We start from the raw sequence: 21,104 nt of genomic DNA, 5'->3' as shown, positions 1-21,104 counted from the left end.
TATTTAATAATTATTAATATTATTATTAAATTATTGATTATTTTAAACATGAAATACTTATTCATAATAATCTTATTTTTATTAGTAAGAAAGTAATACACTTATAAAAGTACCTGCATCAATATCAACAACAATATCCACAAATGGTACAATATTGTTGATCTGAATATGCATTTTTATGTAGATTCCAAATCCTTTCCATTTCGCAGTATCTCTGACTCAAAAAGCCCTGTTGTAGAAAATATAATTCCTTTTTGGCAGAGTAACATTCATTATTATTATTTCAAGTACTTTTTTCCACAGCTATTTGAGGGTTTTTTTCTTTCTGCTCCCCTGTTTTAAAGTCTCGATTATAGCCTATTACCTACAATTGGCTCCATTATCTATTGGAACCATATTGGGACAATAAAGATCAGGGGTAAAGTTCTTGGCTAATTGTACCTCTTTACTGTACTTAATTTATACTTAATACATAGTTATATGGGAATTTGTACTACTGAAATGAATGTATTATTGAAATATAAAAAATATATTCTATAGCCTTTACGATTTCATTTACACCTCTAAATGACAAAGAATATCAAATAAAATAATGAAAAAATGTTATATTTTATTAAATATGAATCTAACTTTTCCTATTGTAAACTTATATTTTATAGGCTAACAAATCATTAAAATCCTTTTCTTTAAATATCCAGTCGAATAATATATTTTATTTTACATTTACATACTTGTATTATAATAAATGTAAGTTAAATGTAGTTTCTTTGTACACCCCTGATAAAGATATTCTGACTTTGTATGTGCTGTTTTCAGAGGTGGAATTTGTTCCCAAGCTGTTGATTTACAGTATGATGTTCATGTGAGCTGTCGTTCACCTCCCCCATGCACGTAAAATCCATTATGCACATTTGGCATGAGATCTGCTCCAACTGGCCTGAAGTCAGGCATTATGAAGACAGGTTTAATCATATGACTTTATAGGGATATATAAAGATTTTATACATCAATACAGATTGTTGGCCCTTATTTGGACTTCTGTTCCCCAAGGGGCGTCTCATTTGATCATTAAAATGAGATTAGAAATTAACTTAGCTGAAAAATCATTGTAAATGCTCTTCATGCTCTTCCCTTTCATCTCTTTATCATTTTGTGTGCAGTATACACAGATCAGGCATAACATTACGGCCATCCACGTGATGTAAAAGAAAAGGTGATTCATCAGACCAGGCCACCTTCTTCCATTGTCCAGTTCTGATGCTCACGTGCCCACTGTTGGCGCTTTTGGCGGTGGACAGGTGTCAGTATGGTCACCCTGACTGGTCTGCGGCTATGCAGCCCCATACGCACCAAACTGCGATGCACTGTGTATTCTGACACCTTTCTATCAGAACCAGCATTAACTTCTTGAGCAATTTGAGCTACAGTAGCTCGCCTGTTTGATCGGACCACACGAGCCAGCCTTCGCTCCCCACGTTCATCAATGAGCCTTGGCCTCCCATGACCCTGTTCCTTCCTTGGACCACTTTTGATAGATACTGACCACTGCAGACCGGGAACACCCCACAAGAGCTGCAGTTTTGGAGATGCTCTGATACGTCTAGCCATCACAATTTGGCCATTGTCAAATTCGATTGCTAAAATCCTTACGCTTGCCCATTTTTCCTGCTTCATAAGCCCCGTTTCCACCGAAATTACCCGGAACAATTTGTACCATAAACTTTTATAACAGGAACTTTTTTTCCCCCAGACCTGCTACTGTCTGCGTTTCCACTGCGGTCTAAAGTAGGCTACCGTGAAGATTAGGCAAATTAGCCCAGAGACGTGGGACTACGCACGGCTGCTCCTCCCAGTCAGCGACGGACAATAATCATTTTGTGCGATACTGTCTGCAAAAATAACAAGTATGGAGGAGATGCAAGCAGCGCTGCTTTTGCTAGTTATGTGGTTTACTAAATATGTAATTAACAAAACGGCGGAAAAGAGACGAGCACTGATACTAAAGCGTATTCTGAAAGCTCGTAAAGCTAGATTTAAAATAAGACAACATATGTTATTATCAGCTATTACGGACATTGACCGTGTGATTGCTGAGATAACGTGCGCCATCGGACAGAAAGAGCAAGACTGATATTTACTGAACGCAGAACGAACCTTGCAAGACTTTTAAAAATGCCAGTTGAAATAAAATGCTGCGTGAGCTCAACCAATCAGCATGTTCAGCGCCCAAGTCCCACCCCCGAAAGCTCTGGGACTTTGAAAAAGTACTACCTCGCGAGCAGGGCCGTTTGGAGGGGGAAATATTTACCCGGAACTTAATTTAGACCCTGGTTCCTGCGGTCGAAACACACCAAGTACCACCCCAAAGTTCTTAGTTCCTGGGGAAAGTTCTTGCGGTGGAAATGCGGCTTAACACATCAACTTTGAAGACAAAGGTTGCGTCCGAAACCTGGAAAATGCTGCCTTCAGAGGACACATTCCAAGGTTGGAAGGCTTCAAGGCACGTCCGAATCTAATGTTAGCTTCCCTTTCCTGTCTCCTGTGAGATCTTCATCTGATCGAGTTTTGAAGGCAGCATATTTGTATCCTTCGCTGCCTTTGATAACCCACAATCCTGTGCTTTTCATTCTGTGACAGTTGAGCTGGAGAAAAAAGATGCCGACCGAAAGTTGCGTTTGCGTAAATGTACGTTTCTTACCAACATTTTCCACTTGTGATGTAATTTCTAGTGAGAAATGACTAATGTAGTAATTCAATATTTGTTTAGTTCTCACCAAAGCTCTCTCTATTTTGCTGTAGATCATTAAATGGTTACACTGCCTAAGAAGTCTGTCCGAAATTAGTTTCTTGAGGTGCCTTCATGCACAAACGCTGCCTTACAAGTCATTGTCAGATAAGGCAGCGAGGCAACAAGTCAGCTGCCTATAGGTGTTCGGACGCAGCCAAAATGTTCACTTGCTGCCTAATATATCCCACCCACTAACAGGTGCCGATAATCTGTGTTATTCACTTCACCTGTCAGTGGTCATAATGTTAGCCTGATCAGTGTATTAAGACCATCTGTAAAAAAAAATTCAGGTCTCCAATTGAAAATTTTCTAGTGACTGATCAAATCTAAATTTTTCAGTTGGCCAAATTGAATTTCTGTGAATTGATGCAATTTAATTCACAGAAATTCAATTTGGCCAACTAAAAAATTTAGATGTGATTGGTCACTAGAAAATGTTCAATTGGAGACCTGATTTTTTTTTTTTACAGTGTATTTTGTTTAATATTAGTCTGTTAAAACATTTACAATTACAATGAATGATGCATGTAAAAAAAAAAGAAGAGAGAAATACACAATATGCTACATCTCCCATGACAGCAGGGGCACAAGGAAATAAAACAAAAATAAAGGATGTTGTCCTCATAAGTGGTGTCTTGTTTTCAGTTCATTATATTTGATTTGGATACAAATTAAGTGCTCTCATGAATGCAAACTCATAAAACGACGATGCAGGTTCAAATCTGGCCTCTGTCACTTCTCAAACCCATCTACCTGCCCATCTCTTTTTCTATTAATCAAATAAATGCAAAGAAAAACATTAAATACACCAATGTATCAGCCAATAATCAGTATCTGATAAAAGCAATTATTTTCACTATGGAAACAGCCAATGATCAGGGCCGATTATTTCCTGTCAGTCAAAAGGGGACATATCAGACTACAACTCATTGCGATGTTAAAGCAGGCTTTAAACCTATGACCCTATGAATCACCTGTAATTTTAAGCCAGGGTTACCAAGTCCGCGTTTTTTTTTCCTTACACCAAACATAAATTGTTTGCGCACCTCCCATCGCATAATCACTAAGAACTTTGTGCTTTGTTACTTCTGATAAGAAACAAAGTCTCAGCTTTCACATTTCGGTCCATTATCAAAAACATTCAAACAATATATGGCACAACATATTGTTTTGATGGCTCTTAAATGTGTCATGACAGATCGCTGTAGTGGTCAAGCAGCAGCGCAGAGCGCGAGTCATTGCTTCCACTTTAAAACAAGTTATAGCACGAAAAAACATGCATGAAATTCATGAACACCAAAAGTATGTTGCAAGATAGTACAACTTACCAAAATATATCATGTCTCATGTAATCGCTCAATCAGTGTTTCAACCGTGGAAAGACATATATAAGAGCTTGTGAACAATGACACTTTAACGGTTAGTTCACTCAAAAAGGAAAATTATCCCATAATTTAATCACCCTCAAGATATCCTAGGTGTATATCAGTCTCAGGAGTCAGCCCTACGGACCGTTGGCTGAACGTCTGATGCATATGGCACACTTTTTTCAAAAAAACTTCAGGAGTTTCGAAGTCGTCATCTAATTGGTTGAATTCTACAGGATGTCCACGAGACGAGTGTGTTGCGTTCTTTAACGGTCTGCCTGGAAACAAATTGCATGACGCCAAATTCCCTCATGGAAGAAGAACGCTGTCATGTTTACAACTGTGACAATGGATCAACTAAGCACTGGATTTTCAAAAGTATGTGAAGTTCGCAGCTCCATTGTTGCAGTAAACTTGCACAACGTTCTTGAATGAATAATTTATAGATGCACGCCGGTCTGTTATTGCAAGGGACATCGACTTTACATTTTCAAGCCCCTAAACATGACATGGAACAAAACAAATTGTGATTGGTTGCGTTACATGTCAATCAAACGTCCTCTTGGGCGGTCCTTGGCCAATGAAGGCTGCAAAAAAGTCCAGACCTTCTGCTGTCAGTCTGAGGTGTATATGACTTTCTTCTTTCAGCCAAACACAATCAGAGTTTTATTCAAAAATATCCTGGCTCTTCCAAGCTTTATAATGGGAGTGAATTTTTTAAACATTATAAAAGTTATCCATACAGCTCTAGGGAGTTAATAATGGTCTTCTGAAGTGAAGCGATGCGTTTTTGCCAGAAAAATATGCATAATTATATAACTTTATAGACTGTAATCACTAGCTATTGTGTTATATTATAATATACTAATATTATAGTATATTATAATATACTAATATTATAGTATTATATGTACCTAATGCTCAAATGTCAGAATGTATGTTCTGTAAAGTTTACAGCAGGGGTCTCCAAACTCGGTCCTGGAGGGCCGCTGTCCTGCAGAGTTTAGCTCCAACGCCAAATAAACACACCTGAACCAGCTAATTAGTGTATACAAGGCCCTAGTTAGACACTGATTAGCATGTTCAGGTGTGTTTAAAGGGGGGGTGAAACACTCATTTTCAGTCAATCTCATGTCAATCTTGAGTACCTATAGAGTAGTATTGCATCTTTAATATCTCCGAAAAGTCTTTAGTTTTATTATATTTATAAAAGAAAGATACGCTGTATCGAGTCTTTCTGAAAAAAGCAGAGCGGCTGGGGGCGTATCGTTCGGGCGGAGCTAAAGAATGACGAGCGCAGCTATTGTGTTGAGCGATGCATGTTTACATAGAAAAACAATGGAATCGATAGCTAACAACACAAAGACATTTGAAGCATTTTTACTCACCGCCTGCTACCAACACACGACGTGAACCTTAATCACTGGGACTGCTCCATCTTTCAGCATTAGGCGAGCTACAAATCCGGAGTTGAACTGTACCTTGTTTATAAACCATCGTTGCCGAAATTCAGGGAACAAACAGACACTTGCACAACTCCGTTGCTGCTCCGGAAAAATGCCATGACAACCAATACGTTTTTTTCCATAAGAAAATCAAACTGTCTGTATTGGTATGTCATTCTGAATAATCTGCTATCGGTATCGGTGGAGAAATTTAGTATCGAGGCATCCCTAAATAAGGCAGATTTATATATATTATCAAAAATGTTGGTAAAGACTTATAGAAATGAAGATCTTACGTAAGTTCTGCCAGGAAGATTCAATGTTACGTCACATATCACATTCAGACCTATCCAATCAAGTCCTAATTTTCAGAGTATAAGTATGTCTGAGTTCACAGATGCTGACACCAACATTACCTACATCCTCCCCACCACCACCAGCTCGGTCCCCGACATACCTCCCAGGGATTAACTTCATCTTCAGGCAGGAAATACGAGCGCTACGGACGGGGTCTACTTGCTGGTCTGCTAATAAACTTGCTATGTTATCGTACTTCATCTGGCCTCCCGAGTCTTTCTGGTAGAACTCTATAAACTGTTTCTCAAGGGCCTGGTATCACAGACAGGGCTTAGATTCAGCCAGGATTAGGCCTTAGCTCAATTAGGACATTTAATAGCTTTTATTAACGTGCCTTAGAAAAAAAAACTGGCGTGCATCTTGAGACAAAACAATGGCACTGACATATTCTTTCATATAAAACAGCTCAAACATGCATTTTAGTCTGGGACTAGGCTTAAGCCTGACAGAAGTCTTATAAGTCATATTATTTTCTGTCCACTGTATTTGTAATGTAGAGCATGTTTCCCACAGTCCTAATTTTTTACTGAGCATCTGATGCAAAGGTCAAAGCAGTTACAAGGCAATTAAGTAATAAAGCAGTTTTAAAACAGAACAGGGAGGAGAATAGTGACAATATTAAGTAAACACAATAAATAATGATCATTGTTTCTGCGCCCTGATAAGCAATAGAAAACTGAAGTATGGGAAAATTCCTCTGTATAAACACGAGCATTGGATTCTGCCTCTTCATGCCTTATTATGTGCCTGATAAGCGTGAGATACGTGCATTGTGTTTGAAGCATGTTGGAGTGTCTGCTGTCACCTGCGAGCGTGTCGGCAATGTCAATGATCACATATAATGACAGAGGAAGAGGCTTGGTCGATAAGTTGCAATGTTGAAATGAAATTGCATCATTAGGTGTGGGCGCCATCACAGATTGAAGGCCTTCTGATTAACCAAGTGGGTTTTTTTTACACACCAATTATAAAAGAAGATTGTGCAGGTTTGATACTCTAAACGTTTGTCTAAACATTTCAAGTAGTTAAACTGAAAGTTCTTGTTCGTAATTAATTTGAGAGGCTCAGCTTGAAAGGACATCATGCTGTCATAATGAACCTTTGAAGAAGAAACTTTCTGATTAATGATTGAAGGGTTTATCAAGGCCAGACAGACATCAGTCTGTAAATCCATTTAAATGTACATTGTGTGAGCATAGTTAACTGAACACATCTACATAAAATGACGATTTTAATTATGATAATTATTAACTCTTTCCCCACCATTGACAACATTTTCCGTAATTTATGACACAACGCTTCCACATCAACACGTCATTGATGAGTTGAGTTTTTCCGGCAATCCCTGTCTTCACTGTTATATGGTAGGGAGCACTGTTGCAGATCTTCTGAAATAGAACAGCATTTCCAGATACAAAAACAAGCGAAGAAGAAGATCTGTGTAAACCAGAAGGAGGGGATAGCTTACGCACAAGTAAGCTAATGTGATCACCAAACAGCATATAAATCAAAACAGTCTAACGTTACAGAGAAAAATGTCGAACCCATGAAGAGTAAAGGCCTGTTCACACCGGGGCGATTTGCGCGCACATTTATCGCCGGTGTTTAATGCCTCGTGACTAAACAAAGGGCGCCACTGCGAGTGTGCACACCGACGCACAAAACGGCAGGCGTAAAAAGAGTAATAAAAATTTAAAAAAACGCCTCGGTTTGTTTTTTTATTTTGACGTGGCACGTTAAAAACTGGCCAACCAATGAGATCAGCGATTTTGTTCACGTGCCTGGAGCTACTGAAGTTACAGTAAAACACGACTTGGTGGCGCTCAAGCACAAAACGGTCTTGCCGAGCACACATTGATACGACGAAGAAGTAGTAAGTAGACAAAGAAGAAGATGAGTTGCTAATGCTGCTTGCCAGTTAGCAAAAAGTCTGTGAATGGTTTTGGCCATAGACATAATATATCTGTGGTTTTGGCAAGCACGTAAATACTGTCTCTCTTCTTCTTCTGTGTGACAAGCAAATGTCAGAAGCGTAAAGTGCCACAGCACCACCTTGTGTACCGGGAGCGCTATCTACTGAATTTGCACGTTCACTCGGCGTATTGCCAGTGAAAATCACTTGGGTGTGAACACTCAAGACGCGCCGAAAAAGGTCACAAAAAACGCGGGCGATAAGCGCACGATATTCGTCCCATTGTGTACAGGCCTTAATATGACTCTACAAGCTTTGGAGGAGTGGATGGACTCTACCAGATCTTCGTTCACTTGATCATTGTTCTGAATTCGATCTTAGCAAAGGTTTTTTTTTGGCTCGAAACCTTACCGACTGTAACATCAAGTCCACTGGAGGCAAGTGTGCAGAACCCAAGTGCAGTTTTATAGACTTCAGAATGTGAACCGAAATCCCAGACTTGACTAACTAAACTCTTCACCATGAACAAACTAAACAATAACTTGGCTGGAATTGACCTGACTGGAACAGACCTGACTAAACACTTACCCAGGGCTGTTCGTTTCCGGAATTTTTGGAATCGATTCTGATTCTGACTCCTGGTTCCGGAATCGATGGAGTTGATTCCAAGAATCGATTCCGCACTATGTTGTTTCCGATTCTTTTCGATTCTTGTTTTTTTTTTATGAAATTGATGGCGGAACCTAGTCCCGGAGTGACCTCAGGATATAAGGATGTATAAAGCATCCTTCTCTGAAATTTTATTTGTAAAATGAAGATACATTTCAATAACTCTGATTGATTTTAAATTGTAATTATGGAAGCTTCTGAAATGGCCCATAGCCCAGCATAAAAGTGTAAGAGTGCGCAGTTTATTTGTCAATCAGATGCGCAAGGAAGTTGCGTTCGTTACTATAGCAACAGTAGGCTCACGGCCATTAATCTGTGCTCTAGGTGTATTTTCTTTCAGAATTATCAATGGATTATAGAAAGAAAAAAACACCATTTTATTTCAAATGAAAATAAGACCCTCACATCTGCATCTGTTATCGTAGACCAAGCATCGCTCAAAACCTACCGTTGTGGACAACATAATCGTGTCACGATTTAAGCTAAAATTATGTTTTTGGGTGCAAAATGTAGTAAAAGATGCAGGATTACAGAAGGAATGAATGACGCCATTAACCTAAGGGAATGAAAGGTAGGTTAATAATCAGCAATATGCATTCACATATGGCTTTATTTGAATGTTTCAGCGTGGCCTTCCATAAAACTAAGTAGTTAGAATTACGTTCTAGTGATGTACGCGATGACGCAAAAGACGCTGAATTGTTTTATTATAAAAAATTAATTGAAACTAACTATCCGATAGAACCTTTTGCAGAAATGAAATGCACTTTCAATCATTATTAGTGAGCGAGAGACAAATTAATGCTCAACTCTGTTGAACTGAAAAGGGCTCAAAGTGGAGTCGATTCCAAACTTTGAAATCAACTCTCGATTCCCAACGCCTTGGAATTGATTCCCAGCCCTACACTCACCTAAACAGCGGGTTACAACATTCAATACTAGACAAGGACAGCAAACATGAGGGCTTAAATAGGCTACACAATGACTTATGACTAGACAAGGGACACTTGTGAACAATGATTAAACAATGAACCAACGACAACATGACACAACACATGAGGGCATCGGAATCACATGACAAAACAGGAAACAAGACAGTGAACATGGCAAACTAAGAAACATGACAGTGAACATGATCAACTCCATGATCAACGTTGTGCAAGTTTACTGCAACAACGGAGCCGCGAACTTCACATACTTTTAAAAATCCAGTGCTTAGTTGATCCTGATAAATTGATCAAATATTGTATTTCTTTGAGCATTAGCCTTAGCCATGTTGACAACTGACATTTGTGCCGAAGGACAGTGGATTTGGAGTGATGATTTTATGGTTAGTTCGGTATTTTTTCTTGGTGTCCATTCAGAACATTTTTGGATCATGACCCAGCTGTGAACCAATGCCCTTCAAAGCAATGTTATGGTCTTGTTTATATGTGATTCATAAGTATAGATCATTGTTTTCACTTTTGAAACTTCCTTAAAGGAATACAAGCTGCCATTGTTGTTACAACGTGAAATATGACATCATTATTTTAATATCTGATTGAACATTTAGTCATAGTCTGTGATCGCTGGGGGAAAGGATGGAGGACCTAATAATAAAAAAGAAGGTGACGCTTTGTTTTTATATTTGCTTGCATTGGTATTCTCATTGGATTTAACTTGCTCATGATACAAAGAGTATGTATTGTGTGGTTATTAATTAACCCTAGAGAATGGAGAACAGGCCACTAGACAAACCTAACTAAAAGATCCATAAAAGTGCATGTCTCAACTGCAGATGAGGTCACGTAACATTTATGAATTCTGTTTTACGACATTGTAAAATGTATCCTCTTTATTCATTAACAGCAAAGAAACAATGACAGGTTCTGATAGGTTGCTGGTCCGGGATCGTTTCCTTTATAAGAAGGGATGGAACGAGGACAAAGGCAGAGATTGCTGTGACAACAACTGAAAAACATTCTAAACGAAACCATTCTCGAAAAGAACCACCCAACATGAAGACCGTCCTGTGTGTCGCTTTCCTCGTTGTGGCTCTTTGCCTGGTTTGTGAGGCTGTGCAAGTCCAGGTAAGCTCAAGATTTAATTGCTATCATTCATTACTGCTTCTCTATTATTAAAAATGTCTTAGCCATAGTTATCCTCTACACTTATTTCCATATGATTTATAGACTATTTTCTTCTGATCTCATTTTGTAATGTGCATACTGTTTCATATGGCTTTATTGAATACTCCTTTGATCCAAACGAGTCTTTTGTGACATTTATTAAAGAAAATAATTTATACACAATTTATTGAGTTTAACTTCAGCTCTCAGTCCTGACGCATTGAACTCATCAGTTTATTTCTACAATCACCCTTCTGCAGGAAGGTGATTTTTCCTTTTCATTGGACTCAGTGAAAGTTCTCCAGCAGTTGGCTGATCAACCACGAACACAAAACCCCCGGTTGGCCAAAACAAGCTACTTTTCTGTATGTTCCAATCCAACCCTGCCCCAGGAGTTTGTGCCCCTGTGCAAGCAGAAAGGAGCAACAATGTCCTTGGCTAGACTAGGTAGGAGTGCTGGTTTACTGTTTAATTTGTGCACAATAAATACAGTCAATAATTTACTCTGACTAACTTGAGTTATTGTTTTATCTGTTTCAGCATCTGTGCAAGTGGATGTCTGTGAAATATGTGCTTTTGCGGCTTGTACCGGCTGCTAATTCTTCCCATCATCCCCACTTAATAAAATCTGCATACTTTCAAAAAATGCCATCCGTTTTCATATGGAAAACTGAAAATGAGAGCACACTGTTTATGAACTGTTACTTAAACATCCTTCCCCTCTTTCCTTTCTCACATTTTGTTTTGTTACAGCACATAGGCCTGTTTCGTTTATTTAAGAAAGAAGTGTCTTTTTTATTTTTTCTATTTCTCAGTTTTGCTTTGTGTGTGGTAATGCCTCAGTGTTCAATAAAATGCATTGAAAATCCGTTCTCTTTGCATCCTGCGTATTAATTTTTATTGTAGAAAAAATATGATTGACGTTTCAAAAATGTTATTTGACATTTACAGCTGAATATCTGTTCTCAGGAACACTTTAGAATAATACGGTCATAACAATGTCTTGAACATTGGGGGGACCAATTGTTTTATAAAGCCTATAGAAACAGAACAGTGAAGGAAATCCATACGTCTAATTCTAGTTGGGAAATAATCATTTAAAACTATTTGCAAATAATAATTGCATTCAAATATATGTACTTTTATTTGTATGCCGAAAACGTTGAAACGTGAACGTGAAACGTTTCTTGTCTCTTCAAACTCAATTAGGAATCATATGCATCACATAAATTCATATTTTCAATTCAAAATGGCCATATTTGAGAAAAAAAGTCGTTTAACATTTCTGTCACAAAACAATTCACATATATTAAATGGTTTGCTTACCTGATGCGTCACGCCGGAATTTGCGCTCTGCTTCCGTGACTGTGACTGGTAAACTCCACCTACTTTGATTGGCCATCTCAATCATTATGACTTTGACGAACGCTGTTAGACCGCTGAGGCAGACCAGACTAAAAATTTGACTTTTAAACCTTTTTGTCATCCTGGCAACAACACACAAAGCGCTGCGTAATGAAGTGCAGCAGAGCAGTGCAGGAATTTAGCCATTTCTAATTATTGGAGAGGACTTGTCCCCATGCAATGTCTATGGTGGTTACAGCCCTCATGAATAGGTAACTATAAAGAAAGTGATACAGGAGAAGTGAGTTCTACATTAAAGGACTAGTTCACCCAAAAACAAAAATTCTGTCATGATTTATCCTCAAAAAGATATTTGGAAGAATATGGGTAACCAAACAGTTGATGGGCCTCATCGACTTCCAGTATTTTTTTTCCATACTATGGAAGTCAATGGGGCCCATCAACTTTTTGGCTACCCATATTCTTCAAAATATATTTTTTTGTGTGTTCAGCAGAAGAAAGAAATGAATAGAGGTTTGGAACAACTTTTGGGTGAGAAAATGATGACAATTTTATTTTGGGGTGAACATTCCCTTTAACCCTTTGGCTACTACTAACTAATATGGAAACAAGGTTAAAATGAGTAAGTATGGTAAATTTAGGAATGAGATAAGTTTTTTATTAGGTAATCAATAATTACTGAATGAGATTAGCCTCATAAGGAACTAACTATACAATAAAGAATTATCCATTAATTATTAATCACAATATCCACTTGTCTGAGACGTGAGCAATTGTTTTGTTTCGCAACTTTTGCGTGCGGCAGTTTTTTAATCAACTCTGAATAAGAGACAAATCTTTGTCATTTTAATATAATGGTTTATTTTTTTTGCAAAAGAAGAGTCAACAGTCATATACACATCCTGAATGTCTGCAAAGCGTTGCCTGCCAGGCGAAGCAATTTTGTTCCCTTTTATACCCTTTCCAAGGTCAGCATCTCTGCACTCATTCTGTAATTTTCCACAAATACTCAAATAACCCCATGTGTCCCTTCCATTTTGACTACTGGACCCTCAGAATTAGATGTATCCTGAACCCCTAGGGTCATGAGACCCACATTTAGGTGGACAGTGACCCCTAAGCTCACTTTGCTGGTCCCATTGTCTTGCTGATTTGAACTCACAGTCATGCATGGCAAAACATTCTCTTCACTCAGAAAGCCATGCATAATATTCTTTGATACATGGATAAATGTGAACAATAAATTCCCATGCAGAATGAATTTTCTTCCATAATGAAATTTTTTCCACCACAGTTTATTCTGAAAAATGTCATAAAATGCATCCCTAATTACTCAAGTGTTATAGTCACTCTTACTACTAGTGATATGGACCAGTATTTTAAAGTGAAAAACTTAAATTTTTATTTATTTCCACTTTAAAATAATGGTCCAGGTCCCTATATATTTTTGACGGGTAACTAGGGAACACTTGAGTAATTAGTGATGCTATTTATGACCATTTTCAGAGTACGATTATTCTAAAGTGTTACCCTGTTCTCTTCGCATCGTGTATTTTTATTGTAGAAAGAATATGACTGACATTACAAAAAGCCAAATCTAGGCAATTAGCTCACTTTAATGGATGAAAAGTATTGAAAATGGCTTATCCAAGAGTAATTGGTGCTCAGGATGTCTGAGTGAATTCTTCCTCAACCATTTCATGCCAAGCGTATCTCACTTTTTGATTGACAAGAGGGGAGCCGACTACATCATGTTTATATTCTGTATCCTGTCAATTTGAAAGCAAAATACGCCAAGAGTTCTTGATGAGGTTTGGTGGGCCGTTGCTCATAAAAGAGTTATTGAATGTTGAGTGACAGGAACATTAAGAGTGTTTTACTGATAGATGTCTGCAGGGAACTAATTCACTGCTCATTTAAATATTCTATTTTTTCCATTACTTGAAATGAAATCTTTCAGGGATGAATCTGTGCCTGTGTGAGTTTGAACTGTGCATGTGCGTATAGTGAAAAACCTTTCTGCCGGGTGCATGTAGGCAGAACATCAGTACATCCTGACATAACACACATTCTTGATCATTTGTAGGCCACATAAGAACCCAAATCTGTATGCTGTGCAACATTTTCTGCATAAAAGCAGCCACCTTGATTTGATGCCCTGTGCTTTGAGTAAAAATTGATTAGGTATAATGTTCTTTCTGTGTTCTGGGTTTGGTCAGAAGCTCAGGAAAGAAGAAGCATGCTGCTGATGGAACTATAATTTGCCTGTTTTGAAAGCTTCAGTGAAATGTGAACAACAGAATGGAGAGTACACCATTTCTTTCACTTTGAAGGTTTTGGTCATTAGGGAAGCCTTCTCTCCAGGTCCAGGTAGTTATTTTTGAATTTTAAGTGATTTAGGCATGTTTAGTAGGTTTTTTAAGCCATTTGGTTTATGAGGACACAAGAAGTGCCCTCATAAACTAACTCGTTGTTGTGCTCCTCAAACCATTCCTGAAGCATTTTTGCTTTGTGGCAGGGCGCATTATCCTGCTGAAAGAGACCACAGTCACCAGGGAATACCATTTCCATTAAAGGGGCATGTGCACTCTGACTGGTCTGCAGCTATGCAGCCCCATATGCACCAAACTACGATGCATGTGTATTCGGACACCTTTCTATCAGAACCAGCATTCATTTCTTGAGCAATTTGAGCTGCAGTAGCTCATCTGTTTGATCGGACCACACGGGCCAGCCGTCGCTCCCCACATGCATCAATGAGCCATGACCCTGTCGCCGGTTCACCATGCACTGTTCCTTCCTTGGCCCACTTTTGATAGATACTGACCACTGTGGAAAGGGAACACCCCACAAGAGCTGCAGTTTTGGAGATGCTCTGACCCAGTCGTCTAGCCATCACAATTTGGCCCTTGTCAAACTCACTCAAATCCGCTTGCCCATTTTTCCTACTTTTAACACATCAACTTTGAGGACAAAATGTTCACTTGCTGCCTAATATATCACACCCACTAACAGGTGCCGCGAATAAAGAGATAATCAGTGTTATTCACTTCACCTGGTCATAATGTTATGCCTGATCTGTGTATACTGTATATATATCACGTGTGTGTTTTGTGTGTATGGTTTATGAGGTTGTATACATGGTTTACTGTGTCTTCGTTTAAAAAAATGGCTTAAAGAAATTCCATAAATTGCTCATTTCTGTGAAGGCTGAAGCCTATGGAGAGTTTCCGTAAACCTAATTTATAAGTTATAATCTCTTTTCCTGGAAGCAATGTATAAACACACCATGTAAAAATGTGCTCTCAAGAGTCTTTGCTTTGTCAACAACACTCCATTTTCTGATAGTGATTGTCGGATGGTTTGTTTGCATCCTTGAGAATTCCAAAGCAATCACAGGTGCAGACTGATAGTGGTTCCCAAAGGAGCATTAGAACAAAAAGAGGCTGTCAGAACTAAAATATAGAATAAGATTCTGTTGTGTCTGGAGCAATCGCTGTCTGGTTCAACACTGATCAAATGCCATCTTGTCTGCGAGGCTAACAATGAAGAGTGCAAATTTCACTGATGCAGCTTTTCCCAATCTCTCTGTGTTTAATCACAGAGCTGCAAAAGTGCAGTGAATTTACACAATTACAATATCCTGCTGTGCCATAGCCCAGTTTTGTCAGGATAACACTGATGCATTTTTTCTTTTATCCCAATGCATTATTGGATCACACACAGACTCACTTCTTAGACATACTAATGAGCACACAGACATTATGATTCAAAATTTAAAAAGATTTGTCTTAAGTCTTTATCATCATAAATGCTTAAATGTGTGCATAGGCTCCCAGAGACTGTGTAACTGAAATGAGCAGCGGAATGAAATTCAGCATTACACTCTAGAAAATGGACTAACCCAGCAATTGGGTTGTTTTAACCCAGCAATTGAGTTGTTAAAACAACCCAATTGCTGGGTTAGTCCATTTTAAACCCAACTTGGGTTATTTTTAACCCAGCATTTTTAACCCAGAGTGTAGCCTGGCTCCGCCCTCCTACGTACTTCCGCTCAATTTTAATTTTCCTTCAGTACTCCGTCTGGAACTGCGGTATAGTCTAGGTTTTCTCCGATCAAATTTCAACCAGTCCAATCAGCGAACAGAGGGAGTGGCTGAGAACGATGGCGTTGATGTCGTGCGCTAGTCTGAGTTGTAGTTCAGTAATGGCGGCGGAGAAAGATGCGAGCGAAGCCATTCATTCCATTGTGGCACCGCTGCCGAACATCCAGAAGTTAAAGCTGGAGCAAGAACAATCTTTGCTGAGTTCTGTTGGTGGCCATGATGTTGTGGCCCTCCTCCCCACGGGGTTCGGGAAAAGTTAGATTTTCCAGCTCGCTCCGTTAGTGGTGAAGGAGTTGGCTGAAGCCCTATTCGGGCAGTCATTTTTTCTCGCGGGGTTGGAAGGTATTGTCATGATTTACAGTGGTGAATTTAATTGCCGTCCTTGGCCAAATCCATGGCCGAACTACCTACTGCTTTTGACAAACACCAAGGTCGTGTGGTAATTGAATTGCTGTCCAAGTCCCCATCTCTGAGTTTTCAAGAATATATCACTTGAAAATTCACTGTTTATATCCTTTTTGACCACTGCAGAGTACCGTACGGTTGCGCTTCGCTGTAATTTGGATGCATTTCTAGACTTGTATTTCTTTAAATGCTGGCAAGTATTTTCAAGAGCAATATATTTCATCACCGCTCAAACAATAAAAGGAAGAAAAGCACGTAAACATTTGAATTGGGCCGTTATTTACAGCAGCATTTATTCTTATCATACCAAGCACATGACATTTTTTCAATCATGTTACAGATCACGTGAGCATCGCTTTCCCTATCACAAAACTCTCCCCTCCACTGTGAATAAATCACAATCCGAATGCACAAGTTTTAGGTTTTATCACTGAGGTGGCGTGCACAATCTGCACAGTTATTTTTACGGATTTCCATGTGAGAAACAAAAGGCGAACGGCGCATAACATACGACACGACCAAACGTTAGCGATTGGTTATGGCAGATCCAGAGTGGATCTGGGCAGATCCAATAGTTTTAAACTTCAACAGAGTACCCGCCTTCAAGGAAGTAAACGCTTGTCAATGGAGAGTGGCCAGACTCTCTGTACAAATGAAATGTACGAGAGTCTGGTAAGACCAGGCTAATTCAGCATTGCTATGGACGACAGAATATTAATATGCCTGACCGCAGAATGCAACGTTAGGGGCAATTCACAATGGAATGGGGGGGAAAACACATAGGCTATTTTAACTTAAACGCCACATGATAAGCATAGAATGAATATCCCAGCAAACAAAATTATTTTATAAGAACATTTTGCTAACGTTCCCATTAAGTTCTGAAAATTTTATTTTCTTGGTTATACAAACGTTAAGAGAACATTCCATTTTAAAATTCTTATTTTATGAAACATGGGAATGTTACTTTTAAATGTTGTCTTAACATTCTAAAACAACACTTAAAAAATGTTAGACAAACATCTAAACGTTTCAGAAGAATGTATAAATAACTTTTTTGTGCTAACGTTTTGAGACCATAACTTTGAACGAAGGATCTAATAACGTTACTAAAAACGTTCGTTCATAACATTGTGAGAACCTTACCAGAACGTTAGCTAAAGTTCTGAGAACTTACCCTGTTAGCTGGGATGCTAGTATCCTTCTGCTGTGTTTTATATACACAAGCTGAATAATCAAACACGGTAATCATTCTCTCTCCCAAATGAGACAAATAAATATTAATTGCAAATAAAATGCAATTCAATACAACCAAAGTTAGCTATTTGTTAGCATTTTGTGTCACTCATTACCTTTTCAAAAAAGCTTGACTATAGTTTAACCATTTTATATTATGAGAAGCATTGAGAAGCTACAGTTTAGCTTCCCCAACTCTATGAAATACCACATCACTGATTCAGCCATGCTTCTGAACTGATATCAATTTAACCGTAGCACTACTAATGTATCAACCCTGACAGCCCTATAGTTTATAGGCAGATGGCCTTGTGTACAATCGGATTCCTAAATCCCAGTTTGCAAGCCGGCCAGCTGACATGTACGTCCTGTATGTGCTCATAACAGATGGGTTTATGAGATTAACTAGTACTATTCTTCACTTTTACTGACAGGGCTGCATGTGATTCATGTATACAGAAAACACTTACATCCTCTTTTGTTATTGAAGAGGAGCTTAAATGTAAACGACAGGCCGTATACGACCACCAGGTTTTAATAGGTTATAATAACCTATTAACACAATAACTTTATATAGCTTGACCCGATGTAAATCCCCATCTGTGAAGAGCCACACTTTCTGTTTTCTGCATTCACATAGACTGTCCATCTGAGGCTGAAAATGAGAGCTTTAATCATTTTTTCTCTTCCTGACCACAAGCTTCTTTCAAATCTCACAATGTGTGCAGGTTACGGTAAGTCCATTTGAACAAACCGCTGTCACTTTGTGAGGCTGGATCGAATTGACAGTTTGTTTGGGAAAGATATAGCTTAATTGTCAAGTCAGTGTGAATGTGGCACTGCAATCTCAAAGCGTTTCTGTATTTGATAAATATAAGAGTCTTATATTTTATCTCAAATTTTCCTTCTCTGTGACAGATGATATAAGGCACCTTTCATAATAATGACAAAATACTGACAGAATATTACTTAGTGATATCCTTTTTTTGTGTCAGATACACTAAATGATAATAAATGGATATGTTACAATAATATAATAAGATTGTCAGAGATCAGCCAGGCTCCACCACCACCCAATCACAGCGTTCGATGTCACCAGAGTTCTAATCACCCTCATCAGCACAGACTCATATAAGCAAACACCTCACACAGTCACTTTTTCTGGTCTCGTTTTTGAGTAAGGACTCACCTTCCTGGTTCCACTTACCTGATTCCTGCGAAGGTTACCTGTCTCCATTGTATCTCCTGACTCTCCGTGTCTGCTACTTGTCTCCATCTCCAAGTCTCCTTCCAGTCATCAGTTCCTTCACCGAGGTGTGTGCACCTGCTACCGTCTTCTTCACCTTCGCCATCCCATTCTACATTCATCTACTTTCCATACCATCAGATATACTCACCTTCCCATCTACTTATTCATCTGCTGTCAATAAACTCTTTTTATATTACTTCATTCTGGTTGTGAGTCTCTGTTCCGTAACAAAGATACAATATGAATTATCTTTTAGACTAATACACCGTAAAATCCAACAGTGATTCTAACTAACACTTTTGAGTTAACTTTACTTAATGTCTTAACTTAATTGTAAAAAATCTAGTAATCTGTACTATTCACATACTATGCTTCGTTTACTCAGAAAATCTAAGTTAAGATTAATTGATTGGTTTGAGTGCCATTTTGTCAACCAAAAAAAAAAAAACCTTATGGTGATTAGTGTTCACTTTGGTTGGGCACTTGGAACATTCATATTATTACAACTCTCTTTCTATTGATGCAGCGATGCAACAAGAAATCACAGTTATTTGATTTCAAAGGAAGAGAAGTAATAAATAGGTTGACCTGGCTTTTTTGATTTAGTTAGAAATTAAGGTCACCTTTTAAAATTAACCTATGTAATATTTCCCTTTGTCATATAATGATTGTTTACAATTGTATTGCTAATGAGGCCTTCACACCAGACGCGACCTGCGCAAATAAATTGCGCTATTCGTGCGTATTTGGACGCTTGAACATTTTGAGTTTACTCGCTTCATTTGCACCTGAAATTCGCTTCATTCGCGCGGCATTCACTACACAACAGATGCGTATTCACGTCATGGGAGGGGCTTCTACCAGCCGGCTCGTCTCGTTGCGAAATGGCTGACATTGATTGTTTTAAAATAAGGTGAATAAGCTCAATTTGCCGGCTTTAACTAGCTAGTAGTCTCAATAGGGTGAATTCAGGGTGATTGGGACACTTTTTCCAAGTCATCTCAATGGCAAAAAGTGTCCAAATCACCCTGAAATCACCAGCTCAAATTGAGTAAAGAGCGTTTTTTACAACTTACCAGATTGTCCGACCTCCTCACTCACTTTCTTCCAAGCAAGATCCTTTTTATTCCTGTTTCTATAAAGTACAAAGATGTCTCGTACAGCTCCGGGTATAAACATGATATGTTGTCACTACTAGAGCAAGCTCCTGATTGGTTAACGCGGCGCAAATATCCGCGAAAGTTCCGATTTTTCAACTCGTGCGGAAACGCTCAATTGCGCCGCAGAATGTCTATTTGCGTCTTTGCAGTGACTTAACATGTAAATCACTCACGCGAAACGCTTCATTCTGGTGTGAATGCACCACTTGCGTCATAAACACCTGTGAAACTTTCAGTTGGGTTGATAATGATAATCCCTCTATATTTGTAACAATACCTTGCAGTTGACCATGCTTGAGTCACACATAGACTTCAACATTCAGCATGCAAAACACAACAATGGTTGTTAAGTCAAGAGTAAATCTAAAGTAAAAGATCAAGTACTCTCTACAGTTCTTTTTTAGTTACTAGTACTCTTGTGTAAGTAAACTACTAACTAAGCATTTGTTAGCACAACATGTACTATTCCCATTTCACTTTACTTGTTTTTTTTTTAAGGCAATCGGTTTGCATGCTTTTTAAGTAAGCCTAACTAATTAGATTTTACAGTGTGTGATTGGAATTAGTATTGTATTGGAGATATAATAATTTATAAATATTTCAGCAAATATTTTTCCTTCTGGGGCCTCATTTATTTTGCGTAGGATTTGCGTCAGAAGTGGCGTACGGATGAAACATAGGACATGCGTACGCACATAAATATTCGGATATATAAAACCGTGCGCACGCACATACGCAGTTTTCCCTTAATAAATCACAATCAATTCTAAATGTAGCGCAGCTTTTGTGGCTTCATGTCGAGCCCATAGTTGCCCATAAATAGTCAGTGAAAAGCCCACAAGTTAATATTCATAGATTGCGAAATCATGGCAAACACAGAGAGGAAATAAAAAAAAACTTAACTTCACTCAAAGTGAAGTAGAAGTTACATTTA

At 38.5% G+C, this 21,104-nt stretch overlaps 1 protein-coding gene across 1 annotated transcript; it reads left to right on the top strand.

Moving 5' to 3' along the window:
* Positions 1–10,538: 10,538 nt before the first annotated feature.
* Positions 10,539–11,248, top strand: LOC307143006 (guanylin; the record flags this gene model as incomplete). Its single annotated transcript, XM_079844249.1, has 3 exons — positions 10,539–10,610; positions 10,910–11,096; positions 11,190–11,248. 3 exons carry the CDS (start codon positions 10,539–10,541, stop codon positions 11,246–11,248), a joined length of 318 nt encoding a protein of 105 aa, XP_079700375.1.
* Positions 11,249–21,104: the final 9,856 nt, after the last annotated feature.

This window comes from Gobio gobio, assembly GCF_949357685.1.
Source record: "Gobio gobio genome assembly, chromosome: 19".
NCBI classification, from domain to species: Eukaryota; Metazoa; Chordata; class Actinopteri; order Cypriniformes; family Gobionidae; genus Gobio; species Gobio gobio.
The sequence above is the reverse complement of the archived record's forward strand: the minus strand, read 5'-3'. Positions and strand labels throughout refer to the sequence as shown.